We start from the raw sequence: 19909 nt of genomic DNA on the forward strand, positions 1-19909 counted from the left end.
GCGCGGGATCGGGCAGTGTTTCGTTCTGCTGTGCATGGGGTCGCTATGAGTCGGAAACGACTCGACGGCACTTAACAACAACAACAACAATGGCTTAAAATAGCTTGCTATTGGTACATGATAGCAAGTTAACTAATTCAGTCTCATATAGAACCCTTAATTCATTTATATATGGGATGTTGGTATATGGTAAAGAAGGTGCTATAAATCAGTGTGAAAAGGCAATATTATAATTAGTGCTAGGAAAACTAGCTATCCATATGGGAAAAATATGAAAAGTATATTCATATCTCAAACCATATACCAGTATATAGATTAAGAATCTATGTAAATCTTGTGAGAGATTACAGTCAATGTCATGAGACAAACTCTATATGAACTACTGTATGGAAGATGAATATTTGCTCTGAAACTTTCACCCAAATCACAATAAAATTAAAAAAAACTAAATCTATGTAAATCTATGTAGATGTAAAAAACAAAATTATGAACACTTAGACTATTGCAAAAAATATTTAAAATATCAGTATTGGGGAAAATGTTTTAAATCCTATACAAAAAGAAGGCGCTCTGGTGGTATAGTGCCTAAGGCATTTGACTGCTAACCAGAAGGCTGGTGGTTGAAACCTACCAGCCACTCCTCGGAAGGAAGATTGGGCAACATATTTCTGTAGTCATACCGCCTCAGAAACCTAAGGAGGGGTCGCTATGAGTCAGATCCAACTCAACAGCAGTGAGTTTGGTTTTTTTAATACAAAAAGAACGATTCTTAAAACACTGGTTGCTTTGACATACTAAAATCAAATTATCTGTATGACCAAAAAAAAAGTGAAAATGTGAGAGAATGCATTTGCACAAGACTAACAGTGTATTAACATGCAGAATACATAAAGAAGTCTTACAAGTAAATAAAAATATAAAAATGGCACAAAAAAAGAAAGCACCAAAACTCATTGCCGTTGAGCGGATTCAACTCGTAGCAACCCCTCTCCTTGGGTTACCAAGGCGGTATTTCTACAGAAGTAGACTGCCCAATCTTCCTTCTAAGGCATGGCTGGTGGGTTTGAACCACCAGCTTCTGGTTAGCAGTCAAGTGCCTTAGGCACTATGCCACCAGATCTGAATGGCAGAGACAGAGGGAGAAAGAGAGAGGAAAGACTGAACAAAAAGTGAATCAAAGATAGGAAGATAATCCAGTAAGAAATGCAAATTAATATCTGAATAAATTAGCACTATATATGCTCCCGGAGCACTATAGGTTGGGCAATCTACTTTCCGTAGTGATACCGCCTTGGAAACCCAAGAAGAGGTCACTATGCGTTGGGTCCGACTCGATGGCACATAAACACCACCACCACCTATCAGAATGGTTGAAAAGAAGATACTTGGGGAAAAAAAAAAAAAAAAGTGCTCTCAAGAGGTGGAGGTAGGCAAAAGAAGGACTCCATAGAATGCTGGTGGGTGTATAACTTAATCCCAGCTGGAGAGCAATCGGGCAAAGACCTTTATGTGCTCAATTTTCTTCTGGCTAAACAAAGTCTCACACATGTGCCTAAGGAGGTCACACTACCTGTAAATAGCAAAACATCAAAAAGAACCTAATTGTTTGCCATTAGGCAATGGATAAATTGTTCTTTTTATTATTATTAAACAATTTAAATGAATGAATCAGATCTATATCTCCATAGTCAAATCTCAAAAACATAATAGTGAGTTGCAAAAGAGTATGTATAGTGTAATAACACTTACATTAGTTGTGAAAACTCACAAAGTCACACCATATCTTTAAATGTATGTACCTATGTAGGTAGTAAAACTATTACATTATATAATGGCATGATATCAACAAAATTTTACCTGTGAGAAGGTAAGAAGAAAAAGACATAAGGGTTTGATTTGGTCTGTGATGTTTTATATTTTAAAACCTGAATTAATGGTAATTAATATATATTGTGAACATGTCTATGAGAAAAGTGTAGAATACAGTTTCCTCCGAAGTAACTGACAGTGGATGGTGGGTAATGATTTCACCATACAGGTAAAAATGAGTACTGGAGGACACCAGAAGAAAGTATTTAGTGAGGCAGACTAGCAGACAGAATGCTCAGCCAGAAAGTAATTTATACATTGAAATAACATGCAGACAGAGAATATCTCCAAGGGCCAAATGTACTCCATTGATGGAATTAATGTAAATCCCAATTCAAGAGAATTAAATAAGTAAAGCACACTACCAATCACAGTCCTCCATACCCACAACATATACCCCCCTAGAAACTCTTCTGGATAACATTTAGTCCAGTATTCAAATCCATACTTTTTTCCCCCCTGAGCAAAAGTATTTATTTCATTGTTAATTTGCAGCATCTTCCCAATTATATTTATTGGCCCACCAGATAAAATATTTGTTGCCTTTGTGTACATAAACTACATTCTGTAGGAATACAATGGGAGGAAAAGCCCCCCTGTCAGGAGACTGCACAAAGTGCAAGAGCCAGAGCACGGAGGCTCAGCTCTGCTACCTGGGCCTGCTGCAAAAAGGGCAAGGAGGCCACATGTTCTGACCTCCTCTAATCCCACAAGAGGAAGGCAGAATCACCATCAATAACCCAAGGCCTATTACTGCAAGGCCAGACATGCTGCCTCCCTCCAGCCCTTTCACCAACCGTTCCTCTCAAAGCACCCACCACCTCTCTCCTGGGTTCGATGATTCACTGCAGTGGCCACACAGAGCTCACAGATTATGGGGTTTATTAGGGAAGCACCACAGGCTACAATTTGAGTTCAGGAAAAAAAAAAAAACGCTTAGACTCTCTCCCAGCCCACCGTCCCTCAGCCAACAGTCTCTCACAGTCTCTTTCCCAGCAGTGCTGGTCCCTCGGTGTCTCACTCAGCAATGCATGTCTCTTACGTCTCTATCCCAGGAGCGCGTGTCTCTTTCAGCAGCATGTCTTCCTCAACCAGCAGTCAGAGAGAGTTCTGCCTCTAGGAGGCCTCCTTTTGAGCTTTGCAGAGTGGCCAAACCAACCAATCATAACAACAGAATTCTAAGCACCTGAGAGTGAGCCTCCCATAACATTGCATTGTGCTATGCCCAACAGAAATAACCCAGGTGGATAACATTTACAATCAGGAGCTCCTCAGTTGCTCATTCCACCACTGAGTTTACGATGACTTATGGGTAGAAAAGCCATACTAAGTAATTTACTACACTGCACCTGCTTAATCCATTTCTAGCCATTTAAGGTTCTTCTTTCTCTCACGGCAGCCCATTAGGATTTTCCTACGCCATCTAATGCTTAGGGGACTAAGTAAAACACTCTTTCTGCTATAGGGGGAAAAAAAAAACACAGTGCAAAATAGATTGCACTGAACAAGGATTCAAATTGAGTTCCTGGCCTGTTTCTACTCCTAATTCCATGTGTGTCACCAGGCTTCAGTTTTCACACACATGAGATGGTTTGGGCTAGGTGATTTCAAAAATCACCTTCTGAGTTTATAACGTCCTGTTACTGTTATTGTTGTTAGGTGCTGTTGAGTCGGACCCAGCTGATAGCAACCCCTCCTTGGGTTTCCGAGGAGGTATCACTGCAGAAGTAGATTGCCCAACCTTCCTTCTGAGGAGTGGCTGGTGGTTTTGAACCGCTAGCCTTCTGGTTAGCAGCCAGGTGCCTTAGGCACTAAGCTACCATTTAATAATGTTCAGGACATGTAACAACCATTTTATTTAACTCTTACAGAAGGATGAATAGTGAATATTTATTCAATTCTATTAGGCACTTTATATACATTATCCCCTGTAATTCATAAAATACATGATGCACAGTGAAACCTGTGACAGTCAGAACCCTGTGTAAGGCATGAACATGTCAGAGAAGGAAAACTATTTTCCACTAATAGAGAGGAATAGAAAAGTGTAAGAAGCATCCTGTCAAAGGTAGAAAACTTCAAGACCTGGAAAAATAAGGCAATTCCATCAAGTGCCAGCCCCTCACAGGTTTGAATCTATTCTCCTCATTTTACAGGTAATGAATGTGAGATCCCGAGAACTTAAAACCTTCCCAATCCACCATAACGCAACACACTGCCATCAAGTTGGATGTAACTCATAGTGACCCCTCGTTGGGTTTCCGACTTCCGTAGTCATACTGCCTCGGAAACCCAAGGAGGGGTCGCTATGAGTCGGGTCCAACTCGACGGCACGTAACAACAACAACAATCACTACCGAAGTAGATTGCCCAACATTCCTTCTGAGGAGTGGCTGGTGAATTAGATCCTCCAGCCTTCTGGTTAGCAGTCAAATGTCTTAGGAACTAAGCCCCAGAGATACTCCAAACCACCATACTGATAACTTAAAATGAACAAGAATTCAATTCATTTTGTTAACCTCAAAACCCATACCCTTTCACTGTACTATAATGCTACCTTAGAACTTTGGGCTGTATTCATCATTGACCTTACCATATGCCATGTTTGGTTTTCCATAAAACTGTTAAGATGGAGTGTTGAATAGCTGTAACTTTTAAATCAGTAATTTCACTTCTAGGAATGATTTAGACTATGAATTAAAAATAAAACAAAGAAAAAAATACAGCTCCAGACCAAGAATAAAACACAAATTCAAAAAAAAATTTAAGGAACAAAGTAACAGCTAAAATCCTCTATGGCAGACACTGTGTTAAGTACCTTTCATATATTATGTCACACTAAGGAGCTCTGGTAGTGCATTGGTTAAGGCATTTGGCTGCTAAACAAAAGGTCAGTGCTTCAAACCCACCAGCAGGTCTATGTTAAGAAAGATGATGCAGTCTGCTCCATTAAAGATTTACAACCTCTGAAACCCAATAGGGGGTGTCACTATGAGTCAGAATTGACTTGATGACAGTGAGTTTGGTTTTGGAATTATCACACTAGCACACAATACATGCATCATCAACTCCATTTTACAGGTGAGGAAACATCTGTATCCAGGGTAAGTAACCAATTTAGGCTTATATAGCTAGTTAGAGGTAGAGCCAGGATTTGAACCCTGGCAGGCTGATTCCCAATCAGACATGGTTAATCACTAAATTACTATTTCACTAAGGTTTTGGTGACACACAGTAAGTCTATTTTACATCATGATCCAATATGAACATTTACATATATAAAAGTGAAACATCTACAAAATTCTATTTTTGTTTCTCTATGTAGCACATAGATAACTTTTATCTTTTCATTTTTGTTTAAGATGCTGGGTTTGAACCAAAATTCTCATGACCCATGTGAAAAAAAAAACCACACTGCTTAACTGCTTCAAAAATACTGTTTATTTAATAACTGCAATAGCAAAAAAACATATATATAAACCTAAGTGGAACTTAAGGGTCAGCAATACAACTAGGTAATGACTATGAATAATATATAGAAAGATAAAAAGTTTTTTTCAGAGAAAATACAGTATGTACATTGATTAAAACCATGCTATACACAAAATGCTATACACATAAAGTATATAAAAATAAAATAGCTGTATTAAGGTAAGAAGGCTATAGGCAATTACATTTAAATTTTGAATTTATAAAGATTTATTTTCCCCCTACAAATTGGGGTAGTGAAGAAGTCTAATGACACCTACTGTGTTTTTTTCTTGGCACCAAAGCAATTTTCTGATGTGTAATTTCTGACGTATCTGTTTCAGATCATGAAAAGTTTTCCAAAGCTAGTACCCTTTTTACACCAAAAATTATAGACAATAACACAAATAAAAAAAAACACAAAAAAAATCCTCCTCTGATGTTTTATAACTGTAGATTTGGAACCAAATAATTTAGCAGAAAATTTTGCAAGCATATCCCAAGGTTACACATATTTAAGTGTCACAGAAATAGGCTCCCCTCCTCCATCTCTCCACCCCAGAGTCCCTCTCAATCTACCTCAAGAGGAGGGGGCTGGGACACTAGGCGGAGGTCTGGCCCTCGCCGCCTCATCTGCCAAAGCCTCACAGTACTGCGCTGGCCAGTCCTTGGGGTCTTGGTTATGGACTTTGGCTACAAACTTAAGAACTTTCATCTTGGTAGTTTCCAGGTTGGTTCGCGGGCCCCACTGGAATTCATAGTCTACAGGATCAGTGTGGGGTATCCGCCGGTATTCCAGGTAACGCTGGCGCACAAAGTCTTCGGTAATGAGCTTCTTTGGGTCCCCAAAAATAAAATGCTTCTTTGTGGGGTAGACTCCTAAGCGTCGCAGAAAGTCCCAGACTTCCGTCTCTTTGATAGTATTTCCCTTCATAAAGATGAGTCCTAAAACAATCATCAGGAGGCCAGTAGTGGGCGTGCCCTGATCGCCTCTCACCTCGGCATCCTCCTCCACCGGCTCCAGGGTGTTGATAAGAATGTAGGAGTTGCTCTTGGGTTCGAGTTCCACCAGCTTGTACCCGAAGACGTACTCGAGGCGCTGGGCGGCCAGTTTGAGGAGATCAGGGAAGATGTCCTTGTAGTCTCCAATGACGTGCTTCAGGATGTCAGTCCGCTTGATCGGAATCTTCTTCTGGTCCTTAATCAGCAAAAACTGCACAAGCTCGGCCACTTTCAGCTCCATGGCGGGAGCCGCAGAGGCGGAACGGGCGCTCGGCGACCGAGTGCCTGCGGCCTCTTGCGAGCCGCTCGCACCGCGGGAGGTGCTCGGGACCTCGTCGGCCGCGCCCTGCGGGGTGCGAGTCTCTCTGCCGTGGCCCCAGTCCCGCTCCGTTTCAGCCTGGGTGCTGGGGCGGCCCCGGAACCTCGTTTTCTGCAACATATTACTTGCGGACCAGAATAGCACTCAAGTAACGGGCGCCGGTGCCGCGCGGCGAGGATTGTGGGTCTGCGCGACACGCTTCAGGCTGTCCCTGGGCGGAGCCAGAGGGAGTAGCGCATTGCGTCAGCGGAGACTGCGCGCTGCGTCAGCAGAGTCTGCGCGCTACGTCCCTGTGGCTTTAGGGTAAGCTGTAGAGGTTTCTGCGCATCCTCCGGCTGTTTGCTGGAGGGAGCGTTGGTTTTTATTATAATTAGAGCAAATTTGTTATCCTTAGCAAACAATACCAATAGAGAACAAGGACCAAAAATCCTAAACAAGCGTCCTGCTGAATTCAGGACCAAACAGGTTTAGACAAATTCTATAGGTTCTATAGGAAGTATTAAGCGCTTTAAAGTCAGGAATATTTGTGAATGGAGGGAACTCAAAGAATAAACGTAGGCGAAAATCACCTTTTCAAGGTGAAAAGGAAAGTACAACCGTGAAAAGTAAAGGAAAAACATTTATTTCTACTTGTGTGCATAGAAAGAGTGAAAGACCTGAGGGCTTCTAGGTCGCCCCGTGAGGCTCTTACCTTACCACTCCTTCCCTTGGCGCTCAAGTTTTTCTCTGGTTTGAGGGAGCTCTGGTGGCATAGTGCCAAAGGCATTCCACTGGTAACCAGAAGCCTGGCGGTTCAAACCCACCACCCATTCCGGGGAAGGAAGACGGGGCAATCTACTTTGGTAAAGATTTACGGCCTGGGAAAACCAAAGACAGTGAAGTTTTTTGCTTTTTTTTTTTTTTTTAAATACTACCAATTACTTCCTCTAATGTCCCCAAAAGTCTATTATAAAGAAGAAATGTTTGGTAAGAGCAGGCATTCCTCAAAAGCAGGAAGTTTTCTTTCTTTTCACTCTTTTAATATACTCTACATTAAAATGCATCAGCTAAACAACTATGACAAAACCACTATAAAAAGCTTGTTTAATAAATGAAATGTTTTGGCTTGGTCAATTGAGTTTATCTTTTGGAGAACTCTCATGTAAACTGCGTTGGTACCACAATCACAATTTTATCAGAAATGGGTAAAAAGAATACTACAAACAGAAACGTACTCTCTCAAGAGATTACCATTTAATTTTGGGCATCACTGATCAAGAATTGCAATAATGAGAATCTATTAAATTTCTTAAAATATCAGCCTTAGGGCTCAGTAAGAAAGAAATGAGAACCCAGGGGTTGTCAACCCTCAATCTATGATGTGTGTCTTTTGTATATATATTTTTAATTGTGCAACTCTAATAGCCAAAAATGAGTCATTTCATTAGTTCAAACTATCAGCAATCTGCTCCCATTACTTATATTTGTGAGCTTAGTAATGTGTTCCTTCTCTATTTATGGACTTGCAAAGAAAAAACTGAATTTCCTTCTTTAAAGAGAAAGCAGGTAAACTATGTAAAAAACCAAATGGAATTCCTCTTTAATGCAAAAATACTCAAAGGAAAGCAACACAGAATACATTACTTGAATAATAACATCAAAACACAGCTTTATCAAAATTTCATTAAATTTTAGTAGTGTAAAATTTTTGTAATTCAATATAAAGGCATAAGGAACAGCAAATATAAAATGATATTCCATGTTTTGATGCAAATGCTGAAAATCTGGTAGGCTATGAGTAATAACCTTCTGTTCCACACAACCTCCAACATATCCTCAAGGATCAATCTTAATGAGAGAGGCCTACTAAGAAAAACAGATATATCATTGAGGCATTTGGGTGTTTTGTTTTGGTTTTCATGAAAAAATGCATCTGCTTCAAAGTTTCTTTGCAAATTAAAATCCAGATTCAGATTCAAAGAAGTCTCCTGCAATCTAGAATTCTACACAACGCTTCTCCACAAGGATCAGTTGTGTACTGTGTCAAAAAATTTCAGCAGACAAAAGATAAAGAAGAAATGGAAAATAAAAAGATGAAAGCCATTTTCAACAACTGGACTGGTTTTTCAGTGTTTGTTGTTAATAAAAAACAAAAATCAAACTCACCAAACTCACTGCCTCACAGTGACCCCTCCTTGGGTTTCCGAGGCAGTATATCTACAGAAGTAGATTGCCCAGTCTTCCTTCTGAGGAGTGGCTAGTGGGTTAACAGTCAAATGGCTTAGGCACTATGCCACCACCAGAGCTCCTTGTTCTTAATAAGGTATTCATTTAAATTAACAAGATCAGGCTCCACCTGTGATTATGTAAACATCACTAGTGTCTGTCAGTGACATCTTTACTCAAATAGCACATGATCATTACTTAAAATGGTTGCAAATATGCACTACTTCTAATTCCCAAAAACCTCTGTACACTTTTTCCAGAAAAAAGCAAAACCAAAAACAATGCCAGGAAGTCAATTCCAATTTATAGCAACCCTATAGAATGGAGGAGAGATGCCACATAGGGTTTCCAAGGCTATAATCTTCATGCTAACCAGAAGTCTGGTGGTTCAAACCAACCAGCCACTCCTCAAAAGGAAGGTTGGGCAATCTACTTCTGTAGCGATTGTTCCGTAGTGATACTGCCTTGGAAACCCAAAGAGAGGTCACTATGAGTCGGGTCCAACTCGATGGCATATAACAACAATTATATAAAGGTATAAGGTCAAAACCTATTCCAAATAGTTTACATGTATTATTTTAATCCCACAACTTTATGAGACCTCTGAGTTTGTTATCTTCCTCTTGTTGCAAATAAACTGAGGCACAGTGAAGATTCAGAACTGTCTTGAGGTCCCACAGCAAATAAGTGGTAGATCTGGGATCTAAACTTAGGCTGTCTACCTCCAGAGACTGTGATCTTAACTATATACTGATGTAGAGAGAACACAGACATGAGGTCATTAAGAAACAGGTTTTTGGAATCAGATGAGTTTGAATCTCTTCAGATACCCATTTTCATCTTTTCTTTGTTTACTTTTTAATGACCTTTTGCTTTCTTCATGATGTCTTCCCACAACTCCTCTGATTCTCAGTTATTGGTGTTCAAGGCATCAAATCTTTTTTTCAGATGATCTCTAAATTCAGGTGAGATATACTCAAGGTCCTGTTTTGGCTCTTGTAGACTTGTTTTAATTTTCTTCAGCTTAAATTTAAACTTGCATATAAGCAACTGATGGTCTGTTCCACAGCTGGCCCCTGGTCTTGTTCTGTCTGATGATATTGAGCTTCTCCATCATCTTTTCCCACAGATTCAGTTTAGTTGATTCCTGTGTATTCCCATCTGGTGAGGCCCATGTGTATAGCTGCCATTTATGTTGTTGAAAAAAAGTATCTGCAGTGAATAAGTCATTGGTCTTGTACAATTCTATCATTTAATCTCTTGTGTCATTTCTATTGCCAAGGCCATATTTTTCAACTACCAAATCTTTCTATTTTTTCCAGCTTTTGCATTCAAATCACAAGTAATTATCAATGCATCTTGACTGCATGTTTGATCAATTTCAGACTGCAGAAGTTAGTAAAATTTTTCAGTTTCTTAATCTTTGGCTTTAGTGTTTGGTGCATAAATTTGGATAATAGTCCTATTAACTGATCTTGTAGGTGTATGGATAGTTTCCTAAGAGTGACAGCACTGTACTTCAGGATAGATCTTGAAATGTTCCTTTTGACAATGAATGCAATGCCATTCTTCTCCAATTTCTCATTCCCAGGACAGTAGAACATATGATTGTCCAATTCAAAATGGCCAATACCAGTCCATTTCAGTTCACTGATGCCTAGAATATCGATCTTTATGCATTCCCTTTCATTTTTGATTACTTCCAATTTTCCTAGATTCATACTTCATGTTTTCAATATTCTGATTATTAATAGATGTTTGCAGCTTTTCTTCTCATTTTGAGAAAAGGCATTGTGGGTGGGGCATTTGCAAGTGTTACTCATCTTCTCTTTGTGGGAATAAAGATTTTTGCTTTATTAGGCCAGACTCCATATTGTTAGAATAAAACTCCATATTTTTAATTAAGATGTCAGTTCTTTAAAACCTGGCTTTAACCGTGTATTATAATTAACTTTTTCTCTCTCTAAGTTACAGTTAGGAGCTCTGATAGCATAGTGCCTTAGGCAATTGACTGCTAACCAGAAGCCTGGCAGTTCAAACCCACCAGCCACTCCTCGGAAGGAAGGTTGGGCAATCTACTTCTGTAGTGATACTGCCTCAGAAACCCAAGGACGGGTCGCTATGAGTCGGGTCCTACTCGATGGCACATAACAACAACAACAAGTTACAGTTATCAGTTCCTGCTGCATTCTGTGATCTAAGACAGAGCTATCTATGTCAATAAAGGCTTCTGGGCTGGACTTTAGGATTGGCCACCTGGCTCAGACAAACACCAGTGAAGCCTCTTAAGGATTACCTGAGTGCCAGGAACTCACAGGAAACATTCTTTTCTTAATAACCCATTGCCCTATCTAACTTTTGGATTGTTAACTAATTATTAACTAACCCTGCATAGGTGCTGTGTCTCTTTTTCTTTTAGTATAAGAACCCAATTGTAAGCGATGACTAGAGCATTCTTTGAGTCACTGAGACCCAGCCCATCTCTCAAGGTGCACCTCCCAATTAAAGTATTTTCTTCTCCGTGAACTCTGATACAGAATATTGGCTGCTCTGCTCCAGGGCTGGACTCTGGCATTTTCTGAGTTATAGCTTGGTGCATGCAGTCTGCTTTTCTTTGTTCTGCTTTGTTTAAGAACAATAGCCTCAAGTGTATTAGTCCCATCTATCCCAGGGAGAAGGAAAAAAATTTCTATACATTGGTGTCTGGATGTCTTAGTTTCCAAGCACTGCCATAACAAGCAATACCACATGTGGATGGCATTAAAGAAGAGAAGTTTATTGTCTCACAGGCATCTGAATTCAGGGTGTGGCTCTAGGAAAAAGTACTTTTTTTTTTGTCCCTTTCAGCTTCTAGGTGTTCCTAGGCTTGTTGATGCATCTGCCTCTGTCATAGAATGGTATCTTCTTTTGTGTGTCTGTTCACCCCTTTATAAGACACCATTCAGAAGTGTTTTCATTGGCTGACTTTTAGAAATAGATTGCCAGGCCTTTTTTCCTAACCCATCTTAGTCTGGAAAAAACCCACCAACTGCCATCAAGCAGATTCTCACTCATAGTGACCCTTAGTCTGGAAGCTTTTCTAAAACTGGTTCAACATCACAGCAATATACAAGCCTCCCCTGACATATGAGTGGTGGCTGCATATGAGATCCATTGGCTAGGAATTGAACCCAGGTCTCCCACATGAGAAATGAGAATTCTACCACTGAACCACCACTGCCCTCCATGTATTATTACAATCCCTTTATAAGAGAAAAACCACTGAGAATCAAAGAGGGTCAAGGAGTTGTCAGGACCAGAACCAGGACTAAGCTTAGGCCAGTGGGAGGCCTTCTTCTTCTCCCTCTCTCTCTGCCTTACTTCTATGAAATTAACTCATTTTAATTATTTATGTTTCTAAATTCTAATTGTTTATCAAAGTAATTTGACTACTGCATTATAAAACAACCCACTTTTTAAATTCTCTAATACACAGAATTTAAAAACAGCAAAGTTAAGTTTAATTTCTGAATCAGTCTCTCCTGCTCTCAAACAAAATTCCACTGAGAAGGGAGATACTTCTACACCAACATCCCCGATATGCTAAGTGGAGCTCTTTCTGTGTCAGTGAAAGATAAAAGAAATTGATTTACATATATTTTGACAGCTAATCTAATTCATAAAAAGGAGTTCACTGGAGGTTTCCAACATTCAGTGATTCTCCCCATGGTGCTCCAGCTGGCACCCCCTATATTTACTTCATCACTGACTCCTCCTAAACATCTACCAAATGATCTGATTTTCAATATTTCCACCATCCTTATTCACCAAAACATTCTTGCCTAAATGATAGCAACAGCATTTGATCTCTGTATATTCACTTGAGTCTTCTCAATCCATTTCATATATTGTGATCAGAAAGCTCTTCTCAAATCTCATTACCTGTCTTTTGGCACAATTTACCTTTCCTCCACACTGTTTGCCCTAGTTATAACTGACCTTGGAACAATGATCTGTGTGTGTGTATGTATGTGTGTGATCATCTTTTGCAACAGACAGAAAGCTCATGAATACAGGAGGCTTGTCAGTTTTTGCTCATCCTCATAGCCTTAGGAGACCCTGGGTGGTGCACATGGTTAAGCAGTTGGTACTAAACAAAAGGTTGGAGGTTCAAACCCACCTCAGAAGAAAGGTTACACCTCAAAAGCTTATAGCCATGAAAACCCTATTGAGTGTAGTTGCCATAAGTTGAAATCTATTTGATAGCAACTTGGGGATTTTTTGCACATGGCATGTGCTTAAATTACTTTTATTTTTTAAATAAATTCTGATTATTATTTTGTTATTGTTGTTGTCTTCTACACAGCAGAACATACACCAACAATTTCTACATGTACAATTAAGTGACACTGATTACGTTCTTCAAGTTGTACACCCTCCTTTGCTGAATTTTTTTCTCCCCATTAACAGAAACTCATTGTCCTCTAAATTTCCCATCTAATCTTTTGAGTTGCTGTTGTCAACTTGATCACATATAGATAGTTCTTAACAGAGCATGATGCTCAAGGTAGACACTCTACTAGTTAAGCTAAACTATTGTTTGGTTTTAAGAAGAATTCCGGGGATATTTTTGGTTTAAGGTTTAAGGATTATCTTAGGCAATAGTTTCATGGGTAGAAATCACATAAACTCACTGCAATCAACTCAATTAGACTCATAGCAACCCCTCCTTGGGTTTCCAAGGTCATCTCTCTATGGAAATAGATTACCCGATTTTCCTTCTGAGGAGTGGCTGGTGGGTTTGAACTGCCAGCCTTCTGGTCATCAGTCAAATACCTCAGGCACTACAACACCATAGCTAATCTAGTAATGAATCACTTCAGAAAGGAATTTCAAACATTTTAGAGCATACCCACTGCCGTCAAGTCAGATCTGACTCATAGTGACCTCTCCTTGGGTTCCCAAGGCAGTATCACTATGAAAGTATATTGCTCAACCTTCCTTCTGAGGAGCAATTAGTGGGTTTGAACTGCTAGCCTTCTGGTTAGCAGTCAAATGCGTTAGGCACTATGCCACCAGAGCTCCTATTTTAAAGTATAGTTTAAAGCGTTTGCTAATCTAGAGTAGCTATGCTGTCTCCATACTTAACCCAAATCATTTTACCACTGGTTGTCCAGTACAAGACGACACAAAACTCACTATTTCATACTTTACATTAGTCTGGAGTAGAGGTTTACCAACAGGACCAGGGTACCAAGGAGTAGGGACTAAGCTAGTACCCAGAAAGGAACAAAACAGACACTTTTGAGAAAATTGAACTAATTTAAATGAAAAAGAATAGGCAAAAAGAATTAGAGAAAAATATAGGAATACCAAAGGTAGACAAGGAAGATCAATAGATGTGTAACTGGTAGTTCAGAAGCAGACAACAATATTAAACAGAGAAAGAGAAATAGTATTCAGAGGAACACTAAAGGTGGCTGTAGGAATCCTGGGAAGATGGTCAGTTTGCAGAAGGAGGAAAACATTGAAGTAAATCATTAAGGTCTTGGGTTAGGTAATAATCTCTAAGATACAACACCAAAAACACAAGTGACAAATGAGAAGACTGATAAGTTGGACTTCATCAACTTGAAAAACTTTTATGTGTTAAAGTCACTATCAAGAAAGTGAAAAGAGGGAGTTCCAGTAAGACCGCAGAATAGGCAAACAAACTACCCAGATGGTTTTCAACAAAGAAAAGGGGAACCAATTAACACAGATACAGAAAATAATCTTGGAGCCCTGAGCTTTCAAAGGAAGGATACAGAATTGGACTAAACTCCAACTAGTAGAAGAACCTGCATGAAAACACTGAAAAAGGAAATGTGGTGATTAAGTGTATGTGTCAACTTGGCTGGGCCTGGTTGAGTGGCTGGGCAGCTGGTGGTAGTTATTTCCCATGATGAGCCTGGCAATTAACTCTGTGGTAGGACCTACCACAAGCAGCTGAGTACCTGCTTTAGGGACGTGGTCTGCTTCCCATATATAAGAAGAAGCCTTGGGGATAGTCTCTAGCTTATGGCATCCTTGAAACCTGCATGTAGCCATGTCATTGTTCAACAGCCTGCCATGCTCTACCGATCTTGGGACTTTCAATGGACTTGAATTAATGGCCTACCATGTGGTTTGGTAACATTAGGACTATGCCTTTTTACTTGTCAACCTTGGGCATGTCAGTCTCAGGAACCAGCAGCTGTCTTGAGTGAAGAAAAGCCTCTAGCTCCAGTGGGCCGGGAGCAGGAGGCAGAGCTGAAGCTCAAGGTTGAGGGGCTTTCACCCAGCACCTAGAGGCTGGCAATTTGAATTCAGACTTAAAGCCTCCAAATTGTGGGAATAAACTTCTGTTTGATAAGGCCATCCTATTTGTGGTATACTCTCATCAGAGCATCACTAGGTAAGCAAAACAGAATATGGTATTGAGAGAGTGGGGTGCTGCTCTGACAGATACCTAAAATGTGGAAACAGGAGTGGAGTGCATCCTTGACCCAAAACACCAATAGAGAGACCCCAGCATGTGGCATGAAAGACGGCAGGATCAGAGCCAAGAGACTGGCAGAGAGAAACCAGCAGAGAGACCAGCATGAGAGATGGCAATGGCAGAGCCCAGAGACTGGCATGAGATAGGACAGCTTTACCAGCCCATGGAGGAGAAAGCTGGATGCCTTTGTGTAGGTGGCTTCCTGGTACAGTAGTTTGCCATCAGGCATTAATTAGTAGAAGAGACCAGCAAGAAATGGAGCAGCAGGTTGGCCAGCCCACGGAGCAAGAAAGCTGAGTGCTTTTGGGGCAGGAAGATTTCCAGCAGAGTGGGTTGCCTTCAGCATTCATAGACAGAAGTGGAGAGACCAAGGAAACAGGAAGCAGAGCTGTCTCAGACTCAAGGGTAGGACCATGGCTTTTGGGGGTGGAACTACCACAGCCTCCTAGGTTTCAAAGAGCCAGACCTTCCCCAACTTGGTTCTGGAGTGTGGTGCTGCTCATTCATGTGAGCTAGTGGGATGGAGTCAAGTCGCTGCCCAAGAGTGAGGGGGCAGGGCTGCCATGCCCAAGAGGTAGAGGAATGGGGCCTGCCAGGCCAAGGGGGTGAGGTCGCCACTAAGGAACTAAGGGACTGGAGTCACCCAGTGAAGGAGATCTGTACAGATACCACCCATTGAATATCTGCACAGGTGCGAAGTTGAGAAGGGGTGGAATTGTGGTGGTTAAGTTTGTGTGTCAACTTGTCTGGGCCTGATTGAGTGGCTTGGTGGCTGGTGGTAGTTATTCCCCATAAGGAGACTGGCAATCAATGCCATGGTGGGATCTACCACAAGCAGCTGAGTAGCTGCTTTAGGGATGTAGTATGCTTCCCATATATTAGAAGAAGCCTTGGGGATAGTCTCCAGCTTATGGCATGCTTGAACCCTGAATGTAGCCATGTCATTGTTCAGCAGCCTGCCATGCTCTGCCAACTTTGGGACTTTCAATGGACTTGAATTAATGGCCTGACACGTGGTTTGGTAACATTGGGACCGTGCCATTTTATTTGTTGACCTTGGGCTTGGTAGCCTCAGCAGCCAGTAGCTGCCTAAGTAAAGAAAAGCTTCTAGCTCCAATGGTCAGGAGCAGGAGGGAGAGCTAAAGCTCAAGCTTGACGGGCTTTCATCCAGCCGCTAAAGCCTGGCACTTTGGACTTAAAGCCTCCAAATTGTAGGAATAAACTCCTGCTTGATAAGGCCATCCCACTTGTGGTATACTCTTGTCAAAGCGGCACTAAGTTACCAAAACAGGAAACATACAGAGCAGTGGTCTGTCAGCAATCCTGATGGCACGGACAGATTAGATATTTCCAAGTGGTGTTAGGACCTAAGAATTAACCTAAAAATTGACCCTGCTATTCAGGGGCTGCACAAAGGACTGCACTGGTGGCTGGTGAATAAGAGGGGAAGCAGCAAAGAGGGAGATGGTCTGAGCTGTGGACTTATGGCTATCCAGAGGGCACAGCTATTTTGAATGTTTACAAGTAGTTCGACCATTTTGGATATTTACAGCAACAGCATTCTCTCAGATTCCAGGGACCTAAGAATAGGCTCCATACCCTCTTGGTGAACGGAGGTGCAGACAACCCTCACTCCCACCTACCTTCTGGGCTGGGAGAAATTCCATTCCAGTCTGCATGCTCAGATGGAGCCTGGGTGCCCTGCCCTGCCTTGGCCACATTTTTTTTTTTTTAATAGTTTGTTTGCTTTTGTCAGTTTTAAAATTATTATTATTATTATTATTATCCTTTATATTATTATTCTTTATTCTTCCATTCCCAGGTTCTAGTTTTCAGCTTTTTCTCTCTTCCCTGTTCCTGCTTCCCAGTTTTTCCTTTCTCATGGTTCTCCCCATTCCTTGTTTTTCTTTTTGCATTCTTCCCAGTTTTTTTCTTCATTATTCTCCTACTCTAACCTCTTTTCTCTTATTAGCCCCTCCCCAGATATTGCAGGGATTTTTTCTTTCTTATTCTTGTTTTTTTTCCCCCTTTTTGTGTGTATATTTCTTTTGGCTTTTTAAAGTATTTCTTTAAATATTTTCTCTTACTTATTGCCTTTCTTATTTTTATTTTTATTTCATTCTCTTTTTGGTGATTATTCCTGTGTGTTTATGTGGTATGATTTTGTCTGCTTGCTTTTTCTTTTTTGATGATTTTTTGATTACTGTTTTTCTTTAACTGAGTGGAGACAGCAACCATGCCCATATGACACAACCACACTCACACCTCCTGCAGCTCCATCTACTGAGTAAGAGCCCAACAACTAGCCAATGATAAATGACCACGAAGAAGAGCTTGACTCACCCTTAACTGCTCTTCACAAACAGTTAACAGAGATCTGTGCAGCCATTCTCATTCTCTATTACAATCACCAGGAGACAGGTCGTAAGTGTACAAGTGCTGCTAACTAATGAATATAGGAACACAGTACCCTGCTTACTCAGATACATTAAAAAAAAAAAAAGAAAGAAAGAAAGAAAAGAAAATGTTGGGCAAATCACCAATTAAATATAAATACAACAAAGTCACAATGTCTCAGAGACAATAGACCATCACAGTCCATACAAAGAAGCAAGATAAAATGGTAGAAACAAGGGAGCAGGATACAGACCCAGAACACATCCCTGAGGAAGAAGCAGCATTGGAATTCCCTGATAAGGAATCAAAAAAACTTAAGGTATCTTCAAAGGATTGAGAGACAGATCAAGGAAAACACTGACAAAATTAAGGAAAACACAGACAAGACTCTAGAACAATTTCAAAAGAAAATACAAAAACAAAATGACAAAATAAATGAAAAATTAGAAATGATTCAAAATCTACAGATAGAAATCCAGAAGATTAAAACCAAATTTTCAGAAATAAATAACACATTGAAAGGGTAAAGGAGTAGAATTGAATCAATGGCAGACAGAATTAATGAGAGTGAAGACAAACACTTGAATATTTCTTTGGAACAGGAACAATCAGACAAAAGATCAAAACAAAATGAAGAAAACCTTAGATTCATGTGGAATATCATAAAAAGTTGTAACCTACGTGTAATCAGAATGCCAGAACAGGAAGAGAAAAAGAAAACCACTGAGAAAATTGTCCAAGATTTGTGGGAAGAGAACTTCCCTCGTATGATTAAAATATGAGAGTATATCCATTCAGGAAGTCCAGCCCAAACCCCGAACAGGATAGAAGCCAAAAGAAAACCACCAAGACATACCATCATCAAATTCATGAAAACCAAAGACAAAGAACTCTGAAAGCAGCATGGGAAAAACAAAAAGATACCTACAAATGGCAACCAATAAGAGTAATCTCTGATATCTCAGTAGACACTATGCAGGTGAGAAGGTAAATGGGATGGTATATAGAAAACCTTGAAAGAGAAAAATTTCCAACCAAGAATTACATACCCAGCAGAATTGTCCCTCAAATATGATGGTGAAATTAGGAGATTTCCAGATGAGTAAAAATTAAGGGAATGTGTTAAAACCAGACCAACCTTACAAGAGATATTAAGTGGAGTCCATTGAATGAAGAGCCAATAATAGCAAACAACAACTGATCATTAATACACAAGATGACATAACCCAGAAACCAATACAGCTATGGAAGTCTCCAAAGTAAAATAGGCTTACAAGATTGTAAACAGGGAACCAGAGATATCAACTGGCAAATGAGGACAACTACAAACCAAAAAGAGGGGAAAAAAATAGCATAGTTACAGTTACAGAACTTCTATATGGTGAGGAAGTCAACAGAATTGCAAGATAGAATGGACTGTTTTAAACTCAAGGACAAAATTATAAATCACAGGGTAACCTCAAAGAAAAATGAGAAACCTTCACATCAGAATAAAAAAGAGGATAAGCACAAATGTTGAGCAAATACTAAAACAAAGCAACAAAGGAAATGATAACACAATTCATAAACATAATGAGCTCAGCACAGAAAATTATATGGAACAAAGAAACCAGGAACACCAAGAAAACCACATAACAAATGACAGCAACAAACTCATATTTGTCAGTAATTACACTGAATGTCAATGGATTAAATGCACCACTCAAGAGACAGAGAATTGCAGAATGGATAAGAGAACATAACCCATCAATATGCTGTCTATAAGAGACACACCTTAGGGACAAAGACAAAAATAGACTAAAAATCAAAGGTTGGAAAAAGATATAATGGTAACTGAAAAAGAGCAGGAGTAGCAATATTAATTTCTGATAAAATCGACTTTAAGACAAAAACCACCATAAGAGACAAGGAAGGACATTATATCATGATTAAAGGATCAACTGAACAAGAAGATATAACCATAACAAATATCTATGGACCCAATGAAAGAGCCCCAAAATACATAAATCAGACTTTGTTGTTGTTGTTGTTAAGTGCCGTCGAGTTGTTTCCGACTCATAGCGACCCCATGCACAGCAGAACAAAACACTGCCCAATCCCACGCCAGCTCCACAATCCCTGCTATACTTGATCCCATCATCGCAGCCACC

General features: G+C 40.1%; 2 protein-coding genes across 2 annotated transcripts in view; both read right to left on the reverse strand.

Moving 5' to 3' along the window:
• Positions 1 to 19909, reverse strand: part of FAM189A1 (family with sequence similarity 189 member A1) — a 1045217-nt gene that overhangs the window by 325664 nt on the left and 699644 nt on the right. The gene's annotated exons all lie outside the window — the stretch shown is intronic.
• On the reverse strand, positions 5918 to 6778 carry NSMCE3 (NSE3 homolog, SMC5-SMC6 complex component). Its single transcript, XM_007956329.1, has one exon. It carries the CDS (start codon positions 6776 to 6778, stop codon positions 5918 to 5920), a length of 861 nt encoding a protein of 286 aa, XP_007954520.1.

This window comes from Orycteropus afer, unplaced genomic scaffold (genome assembly GCF_000298275.1).
Source record: "Orycteropus afer afer isolate SDZICR_OR568_19922 unplaced genomic scaffold, OryAfe1.0 scaffold00609, whole genome shotgun sequence".
Taxonomy (NCBI): Eukaryota; Metazoa; Chordata; class Mammalia; order Tubulidentata; family Orycteropodidae; genus Orycteropus; species Orycteropus afer.